The following is a 27,304-nucleotide window of genomic DNA, read 5'->3' on the forward strand; positions in this document are numbered from 1 at the left end:
CACATTTCATATGAAATCAAGGTGCTATAGGCTCTTAATATGCACTGACCTCCTGTTAGTAATGTTCATTAGTATTAAGTGATAAAGCAAGGTTTTCATAAACAAAAGCAGGGATTTTTACCATTTCTCAGCATAAACATTTTTTAGAGCCTCTCTCTCTCTCTCTCTCCTTCTCTTTTTCTGTCATATACACACACACACATACTCACACTTAATGGATATGAAAGGTGCCAGTGTCCTTTATTTTGTTACCTAAATGACATTCTCCTCTCTCATCACTAGCTCACCTCTGTTCCATTTTGCTGCTTCCTTACAATGGCCCCAAGACTTTTTTTTTTACTGAATTTCCTAAGAAGGTAGTAATAGATTTGAATAAAAGCCTAGTGAATACACCTAATCCAGAGGAGACAGGGAAGTATAATTACTGAATTCTGTCTTCTCCCAAAGAATTTGTAATTACATATAACCTTAGTTCCACCTGAGACATCAAGTACAACACTAGTTGGTAGCATATCCTAGCCACTAAATGGATAGAATAGTAATACAAAAAGGACTTGAGCAGTAAGAACTAGAGAAGGAGCCACAAATGGAGTGGAAGGGAGTTATGGAAAAGCAGTCCTCGGTGCCGCTTGCCCTCCAAACAGAAGGAGCCCATTCCTGGGCACCTTGTGTCAATTCCTCCTCTCAACTCACAGGCTGCCTATCTCCTTCCTCTCCTATGAGCCAAATGAGCAGTTAACCCATCTCAAAGGTATTTGTAGCCTCTAAGGTTTTCAGTACCACAGTAGTAGTTATTTCAAAATTTAGCCCTCCTGGCATTTTTCTCCCCAAGTTCCTGCTCTTCATTGGCCTGTTTCTCCCATTTACTCTAATGACATAAATAGCAACAGTGAAGGCTTTGAGAATCTAACCATGGGTGAACTGAACCAAGAACAAAGAGCTTACATTCTGGTTGACCTTGGCAGGGCTGAGCCCTAGCAGTGGTGGCTGTGATGGTATGTTCTAGCCACGTCACTTTGGATATATTAAAACAGTACAGTTAACATCAGCTGGACAATGAATAGGAAGTAGGGTTGATCTGGGCCATAAATTAATGCTCGCTTGGTGGCTTTATCCTCCACATTACTTAGCAGTCAATCATTCCCACGTGTATACAACTCTCAAGGCCTCATTTTTAATCTGCATATACTTAGCCATCAGGACCTGCCATTCTATCATTATCCAGTTAGGTTCTCCCATATGCTATCTGCTGGCCCACAGCAACCACACGTGAACCCTGTTGAGTAAGAATGGTGTGAAAGGCCATGGCTCAAGGCACAAGGCTTCCTTTCTTTCTAAGATGCACTTGTTTTGTGTACCTGGCACTGGTTTCCAGTTCTCCCTTTTGTCTCCTGTTCTACATGCAGATAATCCTTTGCCTCAGTTTTGCCCCCTCCATCCTTGTCTTGCCATCAGTATTTGTGTTCCCCTACCCACTTCAGTAGTTTTTGACCTTTTGTGTGGTCATGGACCACAGGGAAAAGCTGATGAGAGTTAAGGAATCTCCTGCCAGAAAAACATGTGTGCACTCATAAATGTTGAGTTCACATCTGTCCCTGGATGCATAGAATCAGTGATTTCCTGGGCCCCTTGCTTGTTCTTTACATATGAATTTTGGCTTGCTGATCTGGCTCTAACCTGAAGAATTCCACTGTCCTCTCTCCACCTCTACCACTACCAAGTCTTCCAGCCTACATGATCCCTTGGCTTCTGAGCAATTGGCTGCTTAGATATGAGCAACAACAATAAAAAAAAATCCTCCTGGTCCTTCAGGGCTGTTTTACTACTCGGGTCCCTAGTCCTGGTACCAAGCAATAGCTTGTGTCCCCCGACAGCTCAGCATGGTCTTGATAAATGAAGTGTTCATCTTTATGCTTAGCCTCTAGTTTTATGGCTGTCTTTATTGTGATGAATGGGACAGGTCTATTAATGCTCGCATTAGGACTCTCTCAGTTCTCACCAAGTTGTATTGGTGTGAGATTCAAATATAACTGAAGATCCATTTTGTAGCTCAAATAAAACCATGCCTCGTCCTAGAGATGACTCTTTCATAGAATCTCCACTTTATAGCAACTTCTACGAAGAGATAAAATGAGTTTGGAATATTAGGCGGAAGCAAAACCTTTCAGTAATATTTGTTGGCCTGTAAGTCCTATGCTTCCAACATCAAATTGAAAATTGTATGGGGTGATGCAACTGCCTTGGTGAATTATATTAGTTTAAGAAGATAACTATGTGCTTTGCTCCTAAAGATAACTTGAACTCAAGTGAAATCATCTGTGACTCTAAAAGATGGATGCAAATCCTTTAATTAAATTAAGCTGTGATTTGGGGCCCAGATGCTCACTTAATTGCTAATAAATGGAAGAGCTGTGGCTAGGGAAAGAGTCTGGGGGAGCAAGTCACGCAGTGTGAATATTTTGCAGGAGTTGGCTTGTCACCAGGTGAAACTGCATGGGGCTGGCTCAGGCAGCTGTTTCTAATCAGAGTAGGGTTTGCCTAACACACAAAAGAAAGGCACCCAGATTAGGAAGGCAGTCTGTTGTTTGTGAAAGGCCCTTTGACCCACCCAGAGGAGTAGAGCGTTTTGATCAGCCAACTCATCACTGTCCTCAACACACAGCATTTGTGAAACACTGCAGGCTCCATCCAAGCAAGTACCATTTGCTAATTCTTTATGTAGCATGCAGTGAGCTGTGAATTGATGATCACCATGAAAGTAAACTGTTGGTTTCATGGGTTTTTTTTTTCCCATGATGTTTACCAGTGAGGAATTCTATATGACTTCATGACATAGTCTCTGCTCATGAACATATTTTCCTTCAGGTATAGCAACAGGACTTCTGTGATATGTCTGTGTTGGTGTCTCCTTGCTAGAAATTCAGCTCTATTAAATTTGCAAGATAATTGTGGATATTTTGTGCTTAGTTTTTGTGAACAATTTACCTGCATCCCCTCGTTTGATACTATCCCAGTAGCCATCTGCTCATTGAGAAAAAGAAAAATTCAATATTAGATCTAACTCAGTGTATTGCTCATTCCACCCCAGAAGATTTTTATAATATTCTAATGCATTAATTGGAATTCCTAAATGCCCCCATATTCTTAGAAACAAGAGCTTAGATTTTATTGATTTCTTCCAGCAAATGGTAAAGTACTTAGTAATGATCCCAACAATGTTAATACAAAAGCAGTAAAATATCATAACAGCTAGCATTTACGGAGTGCTTTCCATGTTATAGATAAGACTCTAAGTACTATGTACGTATTAACACATTTAATCCCCATTCTGTGGAGACATAATTATCACCATTTTCCAGATGAAAACACTGCACTGAGACACAAGGAAGTAATTCCAGAGACAGTGGTCACCACATGGGAGAGCAGGGTGGACAACCATCTAGAACAGTAGACCTGAGTTGGTGTTGGTATGAATGCCCACAGATATGGACAATAGCTTTGTATTAAAATACATTTAGAGGCCGGTGCTGCGGCTCACTAAGCTAATCCTCTGCCTGCGGCACCGGCACTCCGGGTTCTAGTCCTGGTTGGGGTGCCGGTTCTGTCCTGGTTGCTCCTCTTCCAGTCCAGCTCTCTGCTGTGGCCCGGGAGTGCAGTGCAGGATGGCCCAAGTGCTTGGGCTCTGCATCCACATGGGAGACCAGGAGGAAGCACCTGGCTCCTGGCTTCGGATCCATGCAGCCCGCCGGCTGTAGCAGCAATTTGAGGGGTGAACCAACGGAAGGAAGACCTTTCTCTCTGTCTCTCTCTCTCACTATCTAACTGCCTGTCAAAAAAGAAAAATCCATTTAGAGGGAGGAGAGGTATCCATTAAGACACCCTGGCCTGTAAATAGCACTGAGTTGTCAGCAAACCCCTCATATAGAAATGGATATTTTGCCTAATGCAATTTTTTTTCTTGCAAACTGGGTCTAGAAGTCCTAAAATCTCCAACATCCAAAGTGGCTCTTGTCTCAGTCCTGTCGAGGGGGAGCATGGTTGAGTTAGCTGTTTCTCTGTGAGCACACGCAGGTGATATATCCAGGTGTTTTCAATCCTCAGCCTGCACTGTGCAGGGCTTTCAGTCCGTGAGACCTGAGTTGAATACCTGATGCTCCGTTTACTAGCAAGTTATCCTGGGCAAATGACTTAACCTCCTTCAATCTGTTTATCCATAAAATAAGAATAGTACTTTCTTCATTAGATTGTTGGAAGGATTAAATGAGGTCAAATACATAAAGTTACTTAATCTCTCTCAGACAGTTTCCTCATTTGCAAGATGGAAATAATAATAGCACTATGAAGGGTCACCATGAGGGTTAAATGAGACAATGCTTATAAAAATGCTGAACATCGTGCTCCACACGAAGGAATGCACCGCATAATGAAGTCAGGGAACAGCAAGGATCCAGAGTGCTCAGTAAATGTTGGAGAATCAAACGCTCCACTATTTTGGGCCTTGGAGATCGATATTTGGTCTTGCTTGCACATATTTATGATTATACTTTAATTTCACTAAATTTCCATCTTTAGTGGTTATTAACCTACTTTGCTGTATCTTTTATATCTATTATGACTAAAAGTTTCACATATCACAGCACTCTCTGGAGTTAAGGTTTCATTAATGAGGACTAAGGGAACTGGAAAGTTCGAGAAAGGGTGGAAATTACCATTAGACCTTGAGACGTCTCCTCTCTCGGCCCTAAATGAGGGGGCTTTACTGCAATAGGATTCATATTCCTGTTCCTGCTTCAGGAAAAGAAAAAAGAAAAAGCAATAAGAAGAGTATTTGCAAGTTACTTTTATCTTTAGGACTATCTCAAATTCACTTTCCTCTCAATATTAGGTGTAAGAAAATTTCTCAAAGCCCACAGACTAATTCAATTCTGACAAGACTTTTCAGGCTAAATTGCAAAGTAATTTAAGATCTCCTTTCAAAGAGAATGCACATATAATTCATAACAAATCTCCTTTAACTCTTCTTCCCTTTTAACCAATTTTAAACTCAGAGCTCTCTTTGTCACCTTACAGTTGGAACTTAATGGGCCAGAGCCACTTAGGAACCTGTCAAAGGCTTTATTCTGTGCTGAAATTTGTAACTGTTCTTGATGTCATTATCAACCCGGCGCCAACCTTAACCATCAGCACCTTCATTAGCATCCTTCATCTTCAGTGTAGAGGCATGTAGAAGCTCTTTATTTTCTTTGGGAAAAAATGTCAATAAAGACAATGCATGCAAAAAAAACATAAAAAATAAAATACCTTACTACCCTGCATGCCCAACCATTTCCAATGTCAGGGTTTGAGTGCACGCAGGAAAGCCAAGCGCTCTACTTCCCTTTCTAGTTGAGCTGGAGGAAGTTGGAAAATAGCAAGTTAGTGACCCTTGGGAGAGAAGTTCCTTAAGACCACATGACCCAGCTGTCCAGTGCATGGATTTCCTCCATAGCACCCTGATCAGTAGGTGCTTATGTTAAAACATCCCCAACTACAGAGAATACACTATTCTTTTGTAGCACCCATTATCTTTCCCATCACATATAAGAAGCAGGAAATTTTGAAATAGAATTTAAGGCTGAAATCTGTCTCCATAGGATATTTGAGTTTTGGAACGTGCCTTCTGGAAATATAAAGAATGAGGCCAGATCTTCCTCTGCTTGACCGCCTTTCAAACGCTCACTGCAGTGGTTTCTGTTGAATTTGTCTATGCTTTCAACACTTGTACTTCCTTAACCTTCTTCCTCACCACTCTACTCTTTCTCCTGTGGCCTGATACAGCTGCTCAGGTCTTTTTAAGATGACAGCACCTAGGGGCCTGTGCTGTGGTGCAGTGGGTTAATGCCTTGGCCTGAAACGCCAGCATCCCATATGGGTGCTGGTTTGAGACCCGGATGCTCCACTTCCAATCCAGCTCTCTGCTATGGCCTGGGAAAGCAGTAGAAGATGGCCCATGTGCTTGGGCCCCTGCACCCATGTGGGAGACCTGGAAGAAGCTCCTGACTCCTGGCTTCAGATCGGTGCAGCTCCAGCCGTTGCGGCCAACTGGGGAGTGAACCAGCAGATGGAAGACCTCTCTCTCTCTCTGCCTCTCCTCTCTCTGTGTAACTCTGACTTTCAAATAAATAAATAAATCTTTAGGAGAAAAAAAGAGATGACAGCACCCAAACTGACCAGAGGCCTGACTGCCTCTGTCGTGGAAGGTACAGTGGGGTGGTGTTGTCTACTGTCCAGCTCCCTCTGCTGTTGCTAACGTAGCCTCGCCGGGAACCGTTTACACCACGTCCCTCCCCTGCTCAGAACTCTGAAGTTGCTGCTCTTTCACCCCTGGAAGAAAATCATGACAATGGCCTGAAAGGCTGCACAAGCCCAGGTGCTGGACCTGGTCCCAGGCCTGCCTCCTACCACTCTCCCCTGAACCCTTCCAGTCCTCAGTCCCCGTGAGGAAGCTCTGTGTCAGAGCAGAAAGCTCTCCCCAGTTCATTTCACCCAGGATTTCACTTACTCATCGTCCTCCGAGAAACATTCCTGCCCCTTGAACTAAAGCAGCAGCCTCATCCCCGTCTATCCCACCCTCCTCTGCTGCTTTATTTTTTCTTTTTGGTCCTGTCATTGAATTACATATTTCTGTGCTCAGCTGTTTATTATATTGTCTTTTCCTCCGACATGCAGGAAACATGAGGTCAGGAGCTATGTTTTGTTCCCTGTTTTATCTACAGTGCCTAAAACACTATCTTCACCTTGTAGGTGCTCCATAAATATTTGCTGCTGGAATGAATTAATTCAACCTGGGATTGCACCATGCTTGGGGCAGCCATAATACACTACTAGCTTATACATCCCATGGAATTATTTCCCCTTGTGCTTGACATCCAAATGGCAAAATAGTCATCAAGGATTTGGAAAATCACTCTCTAGCGTCAATTTGGGCCTTTGAAGATAGTCATTAATCAGCCCCTCAGAAGTGGAAAGAGTTAATGAATATAACTCCCCTAACAGCTCTCTACTCTTCAAGGTCATTGGCCCTTGGGAAGGTAAAACCCTGTGGGTCTAACTCCCGCTCAGCCAACTTCTGACCAGGACCTCTTATTAGGAAGGCATAGCTCTTCTAACCTCCCAGGGTGCCTGGAATGCCCCCAATTCCTGGAGTCATTATGTTTTACAGCAGGTTCTCTTGACAGAGCTTCATCAGCCCTTGGCAGAGCATAAAGCCAGAATAATGGGCAGGCAGATGCCAGAATGAATTCCAATGTATACACACAGTTCTTGGCCCCATAAAAATCAATTCCTTATTCATAATTAAGCAACTTCTCTGAAAAAGGGCAGGTTGATACAGTTATTAAAAGATAAATAATAGATAAGAATCCACTTCTCTTTCTTTTTTCTCTTTTTTCATTCAGCATGAAGAATTTTGAAAATAAAGTAGCACTGTAATTACTTTTCCTCTACTTATTTCTTGCCTGTGATACCCAGGCCTAATAAAACAGAGCAGTTTTTACAAATCCTCACTCCCCTTCCACGTTGTGTTAGCAGCAAACCGACAGAGTATCTCTAGGTGGGGACAAAAGAAGCCAGAAGCACCTGGGCATAAAAGTCACAAGATATGTCATCCTGCGGGCCTTTCCTTGTGTCCTAGATTCTCACTAGGGATGATTGCTGAGAATAAAAAGTTGCTAAATGGCTCTGCACTGAAAAGAGCAGCAGGACCCTGCCTGCCCACCCTCACCCCGACATCAGAGTAAGGACCAAACACCTCCCAACTGGCTTACTTGGCAGCAAAGTCAGCCTCATTTCCCCCAACTCCCACCCCACTGCCTTTGCCTCCTATCGGTACATGAAAGACCTGCGGAAGGAAGAGGCATTCACCCTTGGAGATGCACCTTGGGAAGCTGTTACCCCTCTCCATAGCGGCACTTAGCAGAAGGGACCCACTCGAAGCACTCTGAAAGATTGGGACTGCCTGCAAGGAGAGGGGCTGTCAGCTCATTCTGCAGTGGAACGAGGGCCTCTCAGCCACAGGGGAAAGCAAGTTCTTGGATATGGTTCCTTGGAGTGTGCATAACAATGAACAATGTAAGGACACTTGCTTCCTCTGGTCTGGAGGTTTCCAAAAGCAGGCAGGGTGAACCCACCAAAGTTAGTGCTCCACGCCCTTAGAAGACTCTCAGGGGATCCCCACAATAAGGAGACTGGAAGTCAGGAGAGGGGTGAGAGCTACTGAACTGCCCCAAATGGCCACTGATCTAATCCATGGAAACTGGCAGGGCAGATGGGTGATGGAGTGGCACTTGTGAGTGAACATTCTAGAAAATGGAGGTTTTCTCATGTCAGCAGAGGGTAACCAGAAAAGGGGTACCAGAGTGAGGCCAGGGACCCCCACTCACCACTTAAAACAGGAGAGCTGAGTTCTCCATCCCTCCTGAGGCCTCCAACACCAGGGGGCGCTGAAACCCAGGTGGGAGGAAGAGGAACCTGCTGCCTCTCCTCCCTTCCAGGTCTTCCCGCTGGTGCTTTAGCGTATTCTGCAGGGAGAGGAGCCCTGCTTTGAAGATTCAGGTTTTAAGCTGGACTGCACTATGTTTTAATCACTAAAAAGAATTGAATAATGGACTTTGACCAAGACATCATTAACGGGACTACTTACCCAGCACGAAGGGGATTCAATATTGTACATGTGGAAGCCATGATTGGAGGGGAAAAAAAATTCATATTTATGTCCCAACTAATCAAGAACTCTTCAATGAACCAGTGCCAATAATTAGAAATTTTTTTGTTAGGGATTAAAGATTTGTCAGAGAAAATGGAAGGCCCTCTTGTATATCTTTGGCTATGGTAATCATTTTTTCTTTCTTTTTTTTTTTTTCTTTAATGATTAAGTTCATAAAAGTCCTGAAAGGGATGCAATGCGCTTGCTTAATATTTTCAAGTGACATTGATTTCATATTAACAAAGGAATTGAGACCAGCCTGCAGGGTAGAGAAGCAAGATGTTCTGTTCAGGCAGCCAGGAGAGCCAGTGGGCTGTGGGAATTGGCAGGGCCACTCAGAGGCCCAGTGTCACGTGGAGGCACCCTGCCAAAGAGCATGAGGTCGTTGAGTAGTTTCTGTGAGTAATTTTGTGGTGAAATATTTTAGCCGTAGCAGTGAAAAATAACGAGAGCAGATGATGTTGGCAGTGGGGAGACCTTGAGAAAGATTGCAATGATGACTCAGCAGGGTCCGGAATGGAAATGCAGCCAAAGTCGCAGAGGGGATGGCTTTTGGCAGCTGTGACTGAGGTATTGTTTCATTAGTGTTTTCCGTACCTATTACTTTACATTCACTTTCAACATCATTTCTCTCATAGCGTCTCTTCCTCATCCTTTTTCCTTACTTTTTCTCCCTTCCTCTTCTCCTTCACCACTAGTATTTATTGAGCACTTACTACATACAACACACCTTTCTGTACAATGCAATTTATATTACAAATTATTTGCATCACCTAGAGATCATCGACCAGCAGTCGGTCAACCGGAGTGAGATGCAGATGGTGAATTCTTCGTCTTAGTTCAGTTCAGGTCGAGGTGTTGCTTTGACATCTAGGCTGAATCATTTCTTCTTCTTTTTTTATCTTTTATTTAATGAATATAAATTTCCAAAGTACAGCTTATGGATTACAATGGCTTCCCCCCCCCCATAAATTCCCTCCCACCCACAACCCTTCCCTTTCCCACTTGCTCTCCCCTTCCATTCACATCAAGATTCATTTTCAATTCTCTTTATATACAGAATGAATTGTTTCTTTTAGAACAAAAGCAAGCCAAGGGAGAGAGAGCAGAGAGAAAAGATGCATTATTTAAAGAATGATTTACTTAAGAAATGCTTGTCTAGTTCTTGCTGGATGCCAGGTACCATTTCAAGTGCTTTATAAACCTTAACTCATCTAATTCTCGTAGCATCTCTACTTGGTAGGTAGTGTTATCATCCTCATTTTGTAGACACTGAGGTTAGGGAGCTTTCTCAATGGCACACATTCACTAAGACAGAGCCAAGATTTGTAGATCTCAGATTTAGATTCTACTCTCTTAATGCTGTGTAAGCTTCAAGACCCATTTCTTGTGAGAACAACATATAGACAAAACGATGGCTGTTGAGAACCACTGGGATGTTGATTGTGTCTATGAATCTTAACTAATGCAGTAAGCAAAATGATCCTTGTTCAAGTTGCTGTCATCAAAGGAATTGAGGATATTTCATCCATTTCAATTTTTTTTAATACAAGGTGCAGCACCCATTTATTTCTGAGTGTGGATACAATACACTACCATCAAATTAGATTTTTGCTGAATAATCTTCTCCTGAACAGAATGAATCAATAACCTGGCTTTATTTCCAATTTATGAGATGAATATTTAAACACCACTATGTATTTCTATTCACGTCACTTTCAAGAATATCAGTTACATCCAACTTAAATGTTCATTTCTAGAAATCTGGAGATTGTAGGTCCACTTTCACCAGCTGTTCTATCAACAGTGTCTCTTCAGGGTGGTGTCCCAAATAAGAAACACCCCAGAGAGTAACAGAAAATCCAATTTTCCCCTCACCTCTCCCATTCCAGTGTTTGCATCTGCTAATGGTTCAAGCACCATCCTGGGGACAGGGGTAAGTCCAAAGGGCTGCATTTGCAGTACTGAAAACATTCCTCCCTTGGGTTAAACTTGGAATACTCCGCATGTGCTGCCCAAACCCTTGGCCTTTTCCAACTCCCCATCCCGCACAGCTGCTACTCCCAAATCCAGAGGCTTTGTGCTACAGCTAAACACCAGAGCCCAGAAAGATGCCTCTTGCCAGGGGCTAAGCCTAGGGGAGAAACTTTCTCAAACTCCAGCAGTTCAGAGAGATACCGCCTCTTTGGGCTGGGCTGGGGGACACCTGCTTCCTCCACCTCGGTCCTCACCAGAAGCCCATGGGTGTTGCTTAACGAATGTCCCCTATTAAACTGAAGGAGAGGAAGTCAAGCTGAGCCTCCTGAGCTGTGTGTGACCCTAGGGAAGACCCCCACCTGGCTTGCTGAGAACACTCCTTCCCTCCTTGCACCACTGAGCCGAGAGCCTTCTGATAAACCTGGCAGTCCTTTAGCGTCACTCCTAGGGGCCATTTACCTGGGGTTCCTGCCTGGCGTCTTTCCTTCCTGGGCAGCCTTCCGTTCCCATGCAGAGGTGACTAAATCCTCTCCAACTACCTCAAAGCGTACCTCGATGGAAGGACAGCCATGTCCCATCTGTGGTTGGAACAGAGGCCTAGTTCAACTTGTGGACATTCTCAGCAGAACGGTGATGATGACAGGGATGATCAGTAACGCTTATGCAGTGTTTATTTTAGGTGCATATATCAGGAACTCAGTGACTAGCCCTGCCATCCAAAAGACGCATATAAAGGGTTTAAATAGACTGCATATCCTCATAACATTTCTGGAGGACAAGTGCTCTTGTCTCTACGTTACAGGTAATGAGATTGGGTTTGAAAATGAGGAAGTAATGTGTCCAAGACCACGCAGCTCATAAGTGTCAAAACTTTTGCTCAAGTTAAGAAACTCAAATGTCTGCTTCAGTGTTGTGTCAATAACTCATAAAATACCCACAGAGTGACTACCTCTGGAAATCTAGTGGATGATGATTCGTTTCAAGAGGCCACTGACTTCTGCAGGCCTCCTTCCTGCCTGTATCTCTCACTGTTTCCTGTCTATTTTCCTATCGTCCTGCCTCCATTCATCAGCATATATATATATATATATATATATATATAAAATAAGTGTATGTATTATATATGTCTACATATGTGTGTGTGTGTATATATATATATATATATATATATATGCCACATGCTAGGCACCAGGCTGTGCCCTTTGCAAACAAAGAAGAATGAGACTCAGGCCAGGCCCAGCAAAGCTTACCGTCTGGGAGATTCCATGGAGTCTGAGTCTGGCTGGTGAGATAGGAGAGGGGTACTGATGCCCCAGGCAGCATACTCTGCCCTCCTCCTTGTTTCCATGAGAGTGCTGCCTGTGTTCAGATCCAAGCATGAAAATTAAGGTTCTGTCCCCAAGTTCCTAATGTGCTTATAGTCACTGTGACACTGTCACTCACGGTTCTCTCCCAGCAGGATCACTTTTGTACTTCCTGCATTGTGAACACAGTAGCTGTGTGATGTTGGATTTCTCTGATCCTTAGTTCCTTTATTTTATAAAAGAAAGAAGTAATAAAGGGAGAGAAAAATAAAGAGGAGAAAAAAAAGAAAAAGAAAAAGAAAAAGGGGACCAGTGTTGTGGCATTGTGGGTTAAGCCACTGCCTGTGATACCAGAATCCCACATGGGTGCTGATTCATATCCCAGATACTGCATTTCCAATCCAGATATCCTGGGAAAGCAAAAGAAGATGGTCCAAGTGTTTGGGTCCCTGCCACCCACATGAGAGACCCAGATGAAGCTCCTTGCTACTGGCTACTGGCTTCATCCTGGCCCAGCACTGGCCATTGCATCCATTTGGAAAATGAACCTGTGGATGGAAAATTTCTCTCCCTGGCCACCTGCCTCCTAACTCTGAGTTTCAAAGTAAATAAATAAATAAATTTTAAAAAAAATAAGAAATGAAGGAAGAGTTGGTGGAGGGAGCTGCCCTGTGTACCTCACAGAGATGTCACAAGATCAAATAAAGTTATAGTGTAATCCTAAAAAAAATATTAAGTAAATGGGCTTTTGTATGTTATTAACATGGAACTGAAGGCTCTGGTGATGCCATCTCACTCATCATTACCCCTCCCCCTGAGACCACATGCAGGCCCTCTGGCTTTCAGATGTAACCACAAAGCTATGTCTTTAAAAAATAATAATAATAATTTATTAGAAAGATGGAGTAACAGATAGAGAGGGAGAGATAAAGAGAGAGACAGAGAGATCTTCCATCTGCTGGTTCACTCCCCAAATGGCTCTGACAGCCAGGACTGACACAGGTTGAAGGCAGCAGCCCAGAGCTCCATCATGGTCTCCCACATGAGTGGCAAGGAACCAAGCACTTGAGCTGTCTTCTGCTATCAGTGTTAAGCTGGATCCAGAGCCCAGCAGCCAGGACTTGAAGCAGCACTCTGATGTGGGACGCCGGCTTAACACACTGCACCACAGCTAGCCCCATGGCCATGCCTTGAGTGTGCAGAACTCACCTGCCGGCTCACCTTGTCTCATCCTCTTTCTCCTGCCTGCAGCACTCGTTCCCCACCAGCGTCTGTTCACTCACCACCTTCATCAAGTGCCTTCTTTATCCTAAAGTCCTGCCCTTTCCCTCCTTTATGCCAGTAAGTGTTGTGTAGCTCTCACAAAATCCCCCACAGCACAAGGACCAGAGCTCTTTTTTTTTTATCTCTGTCTTCGGCTTCTCTGCCTAGATAGGTCTTGTATATATCAGGTGTTCAATAAAATGTGTGCTGAATCAAATCTGCTTCCTTTCTCCATGCTCTTCCCTGTCTACCTCCAACAGTTTCCCTAATCCATCACATGGCACACGGTACACACTCGGCTCACGCATCCTGGGAGCTGTAGGGCCAGCAAATTCAATGGACAGCCTCCGTAGCTCAGGCTCAGCTCAGCTACGTTACCCATCGCAGGTGAGAGTGTTAAGTTTGACAAACAAGCAGCCGTACTCTGTCGTGTGGGCAGGAAGAAAACAATGGCAATAAAGTGCAGACTGCAAATAAGCAGGGAACCCAGCTGGTTTTAGGTGGCACACAGGTGACCTTCATTGCCAAATTACCTAGTCTCACATATATATTGAAATATAATTAGCATCTCACCCTTATGGTTTCCTAGATATTCTTTAATAAAAGATCTTGCATGTGAGTAAAAATGAGTTGATTTAAAGAAAAAACATACCAAAAATAATGGTCTCGGCTATGACCAAATGATGTGATGGTGATGCTCCAAGTTCCAGAAGCAGCAGGCAGAGAAATTTCTTCCTGGGGAGCAGAGGTGGAGATAAGGATAAAGCAGTCCCTGTTCTATGGGTGGCAGCCTCAGGTATTAACAGAATTATTTACAGCGCTGTGGCAGTGTGCAAGCCCTGTGTGTGAAAGGCAGAATGCAAGTGGAGGGTTCCTCATCAGCGCGGTGTCTTCACGGAAATGAAGGGAGTTGCAGGGAGTGTCGGGAACATGGGAACCTTGGGGCTTCACTGCCTTGGGCCCAGGGTTTCCTAATGGCTGCAAGGTTTTCCATCTTTCCCCAGGACTGGCAGGCACAAAGGACCCAAGTGTGGGTTTGCTTTTCCTTTTTTTCTGCCAAGCACAACACTTTACAAAAAGAAAAACGCTTCAAAGGCACTGCTTTTCTCACATGCATTTCAGGGCTCCACTCAAGATCCACATTCATCTTCCTTATCCAATTACAGGATCAAAGCAGGAGCATTGGCCTACTTTGGGGGGTTTAAAGACAGCAAGGGAAAAAACTAAGAACATTTAAAACCACCATCTTTATGCCGCATCTCTTTCTTCAGAACTGGAATCTGCTCTCTCTGAGCTAGCCTCTGGATTCAGAGCGTCGGGTCAGAGAGCGCACATGCTCTGATTATCCAAGCCACGGAAGGGGCAGTTCCATCACTGTCGAATCCAATCTAATCTCAACCTGCGTGTCTTTTTTGCTCTCTATACAACTGCAAAGCCCTTTCCAGAACGTACTAGCCAAATCTTGTTTTTTTTTTTTTTCCTGATTAGTTTTAAAGATCTCATGTTAAGGTAAAAACGACAGAAAAATAAATTGTAATATTACTTCATTAATCTCCCTAAAGCTACTTGTTCTAGTACATCTGTTCATTTCAATACTACAGTGCAGAGTTTATATTTTCTAAAATAGGACATGTCTTTTCCTTCGTATTACTAGCCTGGGATTTGAGGCCCTTGTTACAAGAAAAAAAAAGATAGCAAATATGACATCCTCAGAAATATTTAAGCGAACAGACTGCTTATTGGTGGATTGATTTTTCTCTATGGAAATAAATCTTTGGCAGCCACCAGAATTGGGGTATAAAAAATGACCTTGGGCAGCTGCTGCCATTTGTTTCAGTGGGAAAATGAGGGTTTTGTCTCTCCCCGGGGGTTAATATTGCGATGCTCTGAACACCGTCAGGGCTCGGCTTCTGAAGGGTTCCAGGGAGGAGGAGGAATGCTTTGTGCTTTATGACAAGACCACGGCAGAATGTTCTGTGCATGCTGTGATTTGCATCACCCGTTTGTGCACAGGCCGTAAAAGTGCACTTTTTATCAGGGACATTTGTGAATATAGAACAGCCCTGAAGACATATGGCCACTAAATAATTCACAGTTATCTGTCTTCTCAGCAGATCCCTTATACACCTACCATGCTTTAATGCCTAGTTTGCTCAGAAACAATATTCTTTACGACCCTTCCAATATGAAAATGTTTACTGACTGGCAGCAGTATAGGGATACCATGGGATTGGGCTATAAGGAAGGAGAAACCTTTCCATTTTCTCTCCCTCTCCCTCTTTCATCTGTTTTCCCTCCGTTCTTCCAGCCAGCACCCAACCTTACAGAAAACGGTGCTTCTCCCAAAAGAGAGCACAGAATTCCTCCTGCTGGGGCTGCAGGGTGGGAGTCACTCACTAACCTGCGCCCTCTTCTCGTTTCAGTTCCATATCCATTTACAGTCCCAAGGAGAATCCGAATACCTTTGACGCTGCGGCTTTCTTCCAGTCTGTGGGAAATTTCCTGGGGATCTTCGCCGGCTCATTTGCCATGGGGTCTGCATATGCTGTTGTCACAGCTCTGATATCCTTTGTCTGTGGGTGGAAAGCTGGGGACTGTTCAGAGCGGTCAGTGGCCATGGAAAGCCTCCAAGGCTGAGCGAACTCCAGGCCAGGAAATGGTTGGACAGTCTGGATCGAGTCTGATGTGGTGCCACTGAGGCCACTTGGGTTCTGAATCATCCCTGGAGGCATAGTTTGGTACTGTGTGGAGTATTTTTACCATGGGAATGGATCCAGGGCTTCACTGAATAGCTGCTAGAAGGCTTGATTCTACAAAGTATGTCTAAGAAGAATCAAAAAAAGCATTCCAGGCTCTTTTCTTCTCCAAGGTCAGTTCCAGCACTGTTGATGCTGTCTGCTCCTAGACTATCAACAGTCTTTTTAAAAGGGCCACACAGGGAAAGTGCTAGGCAGGGGTCATTAGAATTGGCCAAACTGGGGTCAAGTGGATGAAGTGAAGATCCAAGGTCAAGGATAGGACAGGACTCAGTGGAGGAGTTAAAATGGGTATGCTCTGCTTCCTTGTTGAGTTTGTGTCGATCTCTAGCTCTCAGGGTTGGCCCTGCCAGAGTTCAAGTTCATTAAACTATGAATTTAAACAAAGATCTACAGGTAATTTGTGGAAAGGAACCTTCAAGCAAGGAAGAAATGACATGTTTGTCAAGACCTGGCAATTGTATCATTTGATTCTCCCGTTTTTGCTAGGGATTTCCTAAAGTATCTGAGCCAGGGAAAGAAAGAGGTCTCAAAAGCTGTTCACTTTGAACAGTTGGATGGGATGAACATAAGTAAGAGTTGAGGAGGGAGGCTAGAAAGCCAGTTTCCAGCATGAAAACTCAGTGGAGACCACAGAGAAGGGAGAACAAAAGATCAATAGCCAGAGACCTCAGGGAAAAGAGAAGGAAACTATGCCAGAGGGGTCAGGACCCCAGGAAAAGCAGGAGCAAAATGTGGAGTCTTTTTCCCAGGGGAATGGATCCAGGGACTCTCTGAATAGCTGCTGAAAGGCTTGATTCTACACAGTACGTCTAAGAAGAATCGGAAGACGAGTAAATAGGATGCCTGCACTGATTGAGTAACAAGCTTGGAAAGACAAGTTCCATATTAAATGTTAGATGCAAATTGAGTGCCACAGCCATATCCAAGTTCTCAGGACTAAAAATTGTGGTGGAAATGAGGCCATTGCATCCAATGGACTCTTGGCCAACTTTATGATTCTGGAAAATAATTTAACTATATATAAACACACACACGCACAAATATATGAATACACACACACATATATATGTATATATATATATTTAGAGAGAGGGGGGTGTCTATGCTTGTTCTGGAAGATAGGTATGTAGGGTACAGGAAAAAGCTATGTGGGGAGTGATTCAAGGGGGGAAGACCAGTACTCTTGAAGGTGTGGGGCTGGCATTGACTGATACAGCACTTGATGGATATGCCTAAGAGGAGCAGAAGTGTCTCCTGGTGAGAACTGGAAGATAAGAAATATGTGGGATAGGGCCAGCTGTGGAGTATCTTGCAGTGCTATTCAGAAGGGCCCAACCTTCCATCTGCCATCCACAATGGGGAGCTGAGGGTTTCAGGATAGTGACATGCAAACAATCCTGTTTTTAAAACATGGATGAGGAGCTGTTGTCTAGGAGAGGACAGAGAAAGAGAGTTGCTTGTTAGGGCCAAGGGAAACTGTGATGATGAACAAAGGAAGTACCAGGAAAGAGACTGGGGTTCAAAGGAAAAAAATCTGTAGGTCTTAATGATGAGTTGGTCCTAAGATATCAAGAAGAGAACCAGGCCAAACACCACTCCCAAATTTTGTTCTGAAAACCTTAGAGAATGATGCCTCCATTGGCAGAAATAAAATTAGAAAAGGTAGTAGTTGTTTCCAGCAACAAAATTAATGCTCTACCCAGTACATGGGCTATATCAAGCCCTGGGTGCTTGTTTTTCAGGCAGTGTCTCATCTCACTGTCACAAGGACTCTAGCAACAGGTAATATTTTTATTGGACACTGATGCTTAGAAAGGGTAAGCTGTTGCCTGAGGTCATGCAACCAGGACATGAACACAGAGAGTGAGAACCAAGAAGCAGACCAGGCTCTTGATTCTTGCCCCCTGCTGCTTTTTAATGATGAAGTGGAATGGTGGTAGAATCACATGCTGGTTAGCATAGGGTGATAACAACAATGACACTGACATCTAGTGAATTCATACCGTGTGCCAGGGCCTTTGTTTGCATCTCCTTGTTTGAATCAACCCTGCAAGACAGGAGGAAACTGAGGCTTCAGCAGGTTAAGTAGCTCACTCTGGGTCATAAGTCAGTAATAATACACGCAATAATAATATCATCTAACATTTATTGAGAACTTGACTCCGTGCCAGTCATTGCTGTAAGTATTTTACATGCATTATCTCAGACAGTTTTTATAAGAAGCCTGGAAGGTAGAGACTGTTATTATCCCAATTTTACAGCTGAAGAAACTCAGACATTAAGGTTAAACAACTTAGCTAAGGTCAAACAAGCAGGACATTTCTGGGCCAGGATTCAATTGCAGGCTTCTTAGCTCCTGCGCACAGTGGAGAAGCTGAAATGGGAACTCCCGGGCGCCTGAAGCGAGCGGAAGGCATGGACAGAGCAGTAAACAGGTTGATGAGGGAAGGGGGAAAGTCCCTGGGGATTGGACGTCTACTGGGAGTTGGGAACAGATCTGGAAGAAAGGCTATGGAGGCACAAGAGACAAGGGCTCACTAACAGTGGCACAATTGATCGAGTAGCACTTGCTGGCCTGTTAACAGGGCTACAAGCACAGGCTGTGAAGGGGGCAGGTGCACACCTCATTCACACCGAGCGCATCTCCGCAGGTTCCCGGGCTCTGGATTTGGAGTCCACCCAGAACTGAACTACTTCCTGAAGGAAACGAATGCTGTGTGGCTGGGTTGATGCTCTGTTGCTCAGATGGGCCTGAGCAGAATTCAGAGCAACAAACCCACCAGAAACAAAGTCTTCCCTCCAAGTAAGAAAACAGGAATATTGAAAATGGTTTCACTTTTTCACCCCAGATAAATGATTCCTTCCAGATCTTACAGATTCTATTTCCAAAAAAGATATATTACCCCAAAAATGTTCATTTAAATCACAGTAACAGAGAAAACATCGCTTGCTGCATGCCTGGCCCTGCTCTGAGTACCTATTGCAGTACAGATGTTACAGTGCATATATTAGCTGGTTTGTATAGCTATGAGGTGGGTTGTGTCATTAGCCCCATATTCAGACAGGTGTCTAAGCAGAGACTGTAGATTTGAACCTAGGTAGAGTTGCTGTCCAGAGGCCATGCTGCCTCATGTTATTCTGCCTCTTGGTACTTTATGCTTTTGAAAACTTTCCAAAACATTGTAGCATACTACATCTCATTTCACACTCCACATGCAGAAGCAAGTATTATTTTCATTGCCAAGTCACATAAGAGAGGAATGAGGCTCAGGGAGGTCATCATACTGCTCAGAAGTCACACAGACACTGATGGGCAGAGCCAAGAAAGAGACCCAGATCCTCCCCAGAGGTCATGCTTTTGCTTCCCTGCCCCAGTACTCAAGTGTCTTCATGGGCAATCTTCTTTAGATTTTATTCTAAAAGTACAAAATGCAGTATGATTCCATCTCCTTATTTGTCAGGGCATTTTGTGCCTAATATGGACGCAATTAAATGTAGCTTTTTCTGACTAGTCCCATACCCCTTATAATCATCCCAAATCCCTTTCTCTGCCCAGTTTGGATCATTACCTTTTCATCCTATTCTCAATTTATAGACCATCGACAAGCGTCTTTCCTGTCGAAATGAACCATTGCCTAGCAAAGGGTATCTGGTCTTAGACGTAGCATAGCACACCTTCTCTCCCACATGCTTACACCAAGAGGGCAGAGGCAGATTCCCTGTCTGTGAACCTCACTGCTCCTCCTAATCCTATTTCCATCCCCAGAGAGACTCTAAGCCACGGACCCACAGTCTGCATTTCCCTGGGGAGCAGCGCCTCCTGGGTGCTGATGAGCCCCAGCCCCACTGCCCTGGGCTTTGCGTTCCCTTGTCTGCTAGAGTCCTGTGGGCTGAGGCCCGTATTCCAGAGGCTTTCTATCCACAGCTAGCTGATCTTCTACAAGGAGTCTTCAAAAAGTGTGTGGGAAATGCATATCATGAAAAAACTATGTGTGGATTTCAAGTGTTTTGCAACAAAATACATTTCTTTTCATTCCATTTTCCACTGCCTTTTTGAAGTACCCTTGTATTGTTCATAAGACATCATTTTTATGTGAACACAGATTTGAATTTTCTGCAGGCATTTTCAGTTCCCCGTACAGCATGGATGGCATGCTGGCCTTCAGAGTGGGTCCCCGTGAGAGTTACAGCCTTCCAATCAGGTCTGCAAATCTGCCTTTTCCTCTGAAGCCATCAAATGCAGATCATTTTCCCTCTGTCAGGAAGAAGATTTAGCTGTGAAACCAGTTGTTATTTTCCTGAACACATCTCCATCACTTGACCAAATTTACCAAACTGTGTGAGTTCCCGATGCTGGAAACGGGCCTGTTTTTCCTCCTTTCTTGGAGCGCCTTCCTGTCTGCAGAGGCCGCTGGTCTAACAGGTGAGTGCTTCGTGCGGCACAGGGACTGGGATGTGTGAATGCGGATGCGTCTAGCTAAGTGCCCCTGCCTGACCCAACAGGAGGTGAAAGGACATCTCCCTGAGACAGAGAGTGTGACTAGTTTGTCAGAATCAGCCTCTCCTGGGTACCCTGGGAGGAAAAAAAATTATACCTCACTTGTTTTATATAAATAGCGTAACAGAAAGTCTCCAGGGTGCTTCCATCTCCTCCCTTGCTGGATGGGAGGTGGTGGTGGGGATGTTGAGGTGATTGTCTTTGAATGGTGATGGCTGACTTCACGGATGCATGTCTCTACTCAGAGTGGGCCGGGCCCCACACCCTGCCCTGAGCCGGGCCCCACACCCTACCCTGAGCCTTCCATGGCTTTCCACAGCAGGTACAGAATGTAAGCAGCCTTTACGGGGCCACACATCCGTGTTCGAAGTCTCTGCAACTACATCATGGTGGGTCAGGAAACAAGGAGCAAACATGGGGGCTCTGCTGTCCATGGCTGTCACCGCAGGAGGGCACTTAGAAAAGTTCACGGAAAACAGAATTAAAAGACATTCCTTTTGGTACAAATTGAGAAATCCATGCACAGTTTTTGTTAGTCTGTTTGTTTTGCCAGTACACATCTTTCATGAACTTTCTGAAGACCCCTCTTAGAGAGTCCTCTGAGGTGACAGAGTTGACAGAGACAAGGGCAGTCCCTAAGGACTTGAGGGCTATGGACTGGGTGATCTGGATTGAGCAACTAGATTGGCTTGCTTTCTACAGCAGCAAGGGTTTCCACTTTGGGTAGCTGCAATGATGGGTTGCTTCTCCAACTAAAAGAATCACTGAGGCCCCAAGCAGAATGCCAAAGCTCCGTCTCTCCTTGGGTCTAGTTTCCGGCTTCTCCCAGATTTCAATCCTGGGTCTCTCCTTGCCCGCTTGATCCTAGCTGATTTTAAAGTAGTGAAATGCCAGGCCAGCTAAATGATGAACTGGTAACTAACATAGGTCTCTGGGTATTTGCATTTCAATAGCTGATGTCTTAAGCCAACTAGTAAAATAGTAATAATAATTGGCACATAGTGAGAGGGTAGAGCTAGCTCCTCTTCACAGATGCCCTCATTAATTGACAGAGAGACTCGAAGTATGAAAGTATTCCCAGTTTTCTCAGCCAGCAATGAATGCTGGAGCCGGGGTTTAAAACCAAGAACTGTGACGCCAGATCCTGGGCTCTTGGGCACCAGGCATTCTACCTTGAGTGAAATTCTTGTCTGTAGAATGTTAGGCAGATTTTCAGAGTGCAAAGACAGTTGGAGCCTCATGGGCCTGCCTTGTTCATTTGCTTGTAGGCTGGTTTCTGGCTCTCTTGTAAATAACATTTCAAATCTTTTTAGTGATGTTACTTTATTGCTCTAATCAGCTGACCCAACTTACTACAGAGTTGCCCTGGCCAAGCTATTGACAGAGACTTCACGGGTGTCTGTTGCTGGTATAGAAAGTCGCCCTGCCAGTTGTTATGACACACTAATCAAGACTACATTACCCGATTCTTCCCTACTGGGTGCTCTTGTACCCTAATCATCTCAACACAGAGTTTGTGGTGTTGGTACCTTCACGTCATTTAGGAAGTCGCTAAGGAGATTGTACATTTTGGCCTACACATGTCCCGTGAAATAATGCAGCTAAACCATGTACATTGTAGTCATGCAAAAAATTTCTTTCTTTCACATTCTATGCCCTATTCAGCACTTAATTTGGGAAATGATCTAAGAAATGTTAACAACAAGAATAAATATTTGACCTTCCAGAAAAGTATGGAAATGTCCTAACTCACTTAATATTTTTTGGTTTAATGTTGAACATTGCAACACACACACACACACACATCATTGCCTAAGAATTGTTCTCTTCTCTGTGTGGAAGTTGTCTTTCACTTCCTGGTCCATTTCAGCAAGATCCTGTTCTGTGAACCATTTTAAAGGTCACAGTCTATGGAAACTGTATAAATTGCTAGTTTATCTGCACCTGCTCTGTTACCAACCTTCTTGGAAATCAGGTATGCTACCTCTAAGAAGCCTGCCTAATGGGATGTGCAAATGCAGATCCAGGCCTCAGTAGCAGGAAAACTTGTATGTCCAAGGCTGTGCTCAAGGGCTGATCCACACCCAGCAATACTCCAAATTTAGGCAAGATGCCTAACAGACATTTGGAAAAAAACAAATTCTAGGTTTGAGCATTTTCTATTGCTGAAGAGCAACCCTGCTTAGTCCAAATTACTTGTATATTTGTGTGTTTATTATTTAATCCTTGCCTGTTTCCAAATTGAATTTGAGACAACTCATAACATGAGCCATGAATATCATGGGACCATTTAGTGGAGGGTAAACACTCAAGTGCTCTGGAATAGTTTTTCTGCAAAATTAGACAGCTGTTCATTGCTGTAGTTTGGCAATAAATATAGCTCTGAGCTTTCTGGCAGCCAAAGCTAAAAGGGAAACATGAGTTACATAGGAGTAGTATAGCATTATGAAGGGAAGTCTCATTTATACAACTGGGCAAACTGTTTGACATTAAAATTTTAAGGGATTTATCACATGCATCCTTATATAAGTGCGTTTGAACATCAGAATAGGCAGTGTATTTCATAATAATGTTAAGGAAAAGGGAGATCCATTCTTCATGTAGTCATTTCACATATCAACCTTCAATAACATTTGAGATCATTCATATGAGAGTCATTTCAATATAATGATAAAATCTTTTTAGTTCTAGTCTACAAGTAAAGTAATATGGTACAATGCAAAAATCAATAAAGTTTTAAAAAATGCTTGACAAATGAATGTACAACAATCAATATGATGAACTAAAATGAAACAAGCTATTAAATAGTCTATCAGTAATATAGGGGTAACTAGCAACCATGGGGCCTGTGGGTTCACTTACAATGCATCATGTGCATTCTAGTAGTGGTGTTAACATGCAGTAGTTTCTCAGCAGAGCCCCTGAATCCTGACCTTCACAGTGGACATTCAAGGACGCCCACCACTGAGCAGGGCTCTAGGGCTGCCACTCTTGGGTCACCTCATTGTTTCTATGAATTGAGTCTTAACATAAAATTGCATTTGAAAAAACATTTTTGCTATTTTCAAAACAAAGGATACCTGTTTTCATGTAATTTTTTCCTTTTTTCTTATTCCCAACATAATGCATATTTATTGTAGAAAATTTTTAAAATGCAGATTCACAAAATAAAATTGCAATAACTGATATTCTTAGTACCTATTGATAACTATTGTTAATATATAACTGGATCCCTATATACACATACACACAATTAAATATATACTCTTAAATATATAGTCATGTATATAGAGATCATTATACTTTTTGATTTAATAAGTAGCTTGCATTTTTTTATTCAGCAACTTAACAGTGAATGTATGAACTTGCCATATTTTATCCACCAACATCTTCATTGTTCATGGTTTTTAATATTATTGTAATGATAATCCTCATAGCTAGATATATGGATTTTTATTTCTGTAACTGCCTAAAAATAAAATTTCTGTGCTAGTAAAACTAAAATTTTAATGTTTCCTCTAGATGATGTGTATCCCTTTTATTTCCCCCAAAACAATATAAAAGAGCACTCACTAACTCACTCCCTCCACCCTAAATATTATTAATCATTTTAGTGTGCATGTATACTTTCTTTTAATAGTTGTCTGGCATTAGTTTGCACTAGAATCCCATTAGGATTTGTTTTGATGTGAGTTATGGGGTAGAGATTTGATATTCTTCCCAGATGCTGAGTCGCTTGCTTTAATGCCTGCTAACCTTTTCCTATGAATTTAAATGTCTGTGTGTGCATGTACATATACTATGTGTATATGTTGAGACTTCAGAAGGTTCCTGGGAAATGGAATTAAAACACATGTTTATTTGGGTGGGAAAAAATTGAAATCCATGCACAGTTTTTTCATACTGTGCATTTTCTATGCACATTTTGTAGACCCTTTGCATTGTTCCACTAAGCTTTTGATTTTCACTATTTTAATGATTTCAGCTTCATGCTTCATTTTAATATCTAGTAGATCAATCTCTCACACCCCTTCCCCACTTTCAAAAGTCCTTATGCTATACTCACATATTTAGTACTCCAGATGGACTTGAAAATAAGTTTGTCAAATTCCATACAGAAAATAACTTTGGTATTACAATTGTGGGTACATTAAATTTTTAGATTAATTTGAAGAGAAGAGATCTTTTTATAATATTCAGTCTTCCCACCCAGGAATATGTTATATGCCTCTATTTATTTGAGTCCCTCATTTTATGACCCTCAGTAAAATTTTTATAATTTTATAATTTCTTGTTAAATCTTTTTAACTACTTTATATTTAAGATGTTATAATGAATAGGATACTTCTTTGATTATAGCTTCTAATTCGTCTTTGTATATATGCATGTAGGTTTCACTACTTTTTTATTTACTCTGTCTTTCTGAGACATAGATCTAGAGCTGATGTGCAGCCTTAGGACTGATGAACAGAAGCTGTAAAAGACTAGCAGGTGCAGGAAGGCTTTCCCAGCATTCCCAGTGTGACCACGGCATCCGTAGCACTCAACAGATAACTTTTGAGTAATAGAATGAGTGAATTTAGCTCAACAAAAGCAAAAGTTCCCATCACCTGAATAACAGACCGCTTTATGAGGTAGTAATAATAATATTAAAGTAAAAATATTCCTACAATTTCTTTGTCAGAATATCAGAGAGAGGATCCATACATCAGGGAAAGGATACATCATCAACTTCGATAATCTGTAACTTCTGCCAGCTCTCAAGTTAAAAATAGAGCCATGTGGGAAGGAGGAGAAGAGTCCCGTCGAGAGGAATTTGGGGCACAAGCGCTGGTTTGGGCTCCCCAGCATCTGTTCTCACCTCCATAGCAATCATAGCCTGATGTTTCTTAGGGAACCACCTTCCCGCTTCCACTAGATAACATTTTGTTATTCATGGTGTCCCACCCTCCCCTGCCAAAGGAAATGAGGTTATGCGAAGCCAGGTGAAGCAGACACTCTCCCTGGGATGTGAGGATTTGGGAGGGGGGAGGGAGAAGGGAGAATGTGTAATGGATGGCACCTGCTCTTTCCACGGGCAGAGCCCTATGGAGACCCTCTATTTATGGCTGCCACCAGATCCCTGGAGGCGCCTTGATGTCTCTATTCTGAGATCTATCACACTTCCTTCCAATGAATTCCTTTTTGATAATGGAAGCCAGAGTCCATTTTTATTGCTTCCAAACATAAATGTTACAGGGAAAGAATAAGCCACAAGATATTTCAACAAAGAAACTGTGGCAGTTGGAGACAGATGAGAAGGGAAGAGGGGCTTCAAGACAGCTCAGTCTCTGAGTGGGGGTACTTGGGACCATCTGAAGCCAGGTGCGTGATGATAGACAAACAAAAAGAATCCAGCTTTTAAAGACAGTTTGCACAGCGTTCATTATGCTCGTCAATTCAGCCCCTTATCAGATTCATTATGAACACTTCAGGAGGGAGGGGGGCTTGCTCATTAGCACATTGCCTGCTTCCACTTTCAGTTGTTACTAATTTGATGATGATTATTTGATTTATTTGGATCATCTTTTACTTCAAGGGCCACATTTGCAGCCTTCTCAGTCTCTTGGAAATCGCACCTGCAGACGTTCAATAGTCACATAGAAGAACTTGGTCTTATAGAAACAAGTGGCTTTTAGACATGCAAATGAAGGTTGGCATTTCTAATATGCAGAAGTCTGATTCTATGCTATGGGAAAGAAGCAAGTGCAGTTTGAGAAAACTTGTATTTGGGAAGACTGGGCAGAATAGAAAATGCAAGTGAGATAGCGTTCTAGGGGATAAGGATATGTACACAGAAAAGGACTTTGGGTGCTCCTCACAAGGCACGGAAAGAAGGGAATATACCTGAATGTGTGTGCCCTACTTACAAAATCGGCCCCTGGGGAATATGTCTCTGGTTCCTGGCTCCTCAGCTGACGTGCCGGGGGATTGGACTAAATCTCCCTGCTAATTGGCATCTCATTTTACTTCACTGCTAGAGTAGAAGGATTTTGTTACTTTCTCACAGAAAGGAATTGACACAGAATGTGGCTCTGGCGTAAATACAGGACCCTGAGGTGTTTTCCGCATACGGTACCTGGGGCACGTCCCCCCCCCCCCCCCCCCCCCCCCGGTTTCTGATCAGGTAGAATCTTTCCCGGGCAGAGGCCTATTTTCTGAAAGTCATTAGGTGACTGAGCCATTATTTTAAATTGAATATTGAAAATAATTCAGCAGTATTATTTATAGCATAATCTCTAATGGAATTGAATCCTGTCACAGACGCTGCTTTTCAGTTTATAAAGACAACCAAAAAAGCACAGCTGGACAGGTTGTTTGAAAATTCATTTGTATGATCTGTTTCCCAGCTGAGACTTTGGGGGTCAGGGTTTTGCCAGCAGCAAACTTTCAGGGACCGTCATTAAACACCCAACGAGCACCATTCCTAATGGGCAACACTGACACCACGTCTAATGATTTTCCCTGTATTCAGGCAGTGCCATAATGAAAGCAGCTCCTGTTTTTAGATTCTGGGGTCTATTTTATATCCATCAGAGGCAAAGGCAGAGGAAGGGGGCCATGAGCATGCCTCATTTTCTCATACGCAAAGTTGGGCTGGATATCCCACTATTTTCTCAGCTTAGGATGATTTCCATCTAAGAAAATAAACATATAGACAGGCATTTGGCACAGTGTTTACAATGCCACTTGGGGTACATGCATCCCATATTGGAATGTC

The 27,304-nt window shown here is 43.1% G+C and overlaps 1 protein-coding gene across 1 annotated transcript in view; it reads left to right on the forward strand.

Moving 5' to 3' along the window:
• The window catches only part of SLC9A9 (solute carrier family 9 member A9), a 625,461-nt gene that overhangs the window by 277,399 nt on the left and 320,758 nt on the right, over positions 1–27,304 (forward strand). Inside the window, exons 7-8 of the mRNA XM_062213558.1 lie at positions 15,711–15,849; positions 20,364–20,469. Of these exons, the coding sequence (XP_062069542.1) occupies positions 15,711–15,849; positions 20,364–20,469 (245 nt within the window). The remainder of the gene's footprint in view (positions 1–15,710; positions 15,850–20,363; positions 20,470–27,304) is intronic.

Source organism: Lepus europaeus, chromosome 2 (assembly GCF_033115175.1).
Source record: "Lepus europaeus isolate LE1 chromosome 2, mLepTim1.pri, whole genome shotgun sequence".
Classification (NCBI taxonomy): domain Eukaryota; kingdom Metazoa; phylum Chordata; class Mammalia; order Lagomorpha; family Leporidae; genus Lepus; species Lepus europaeus.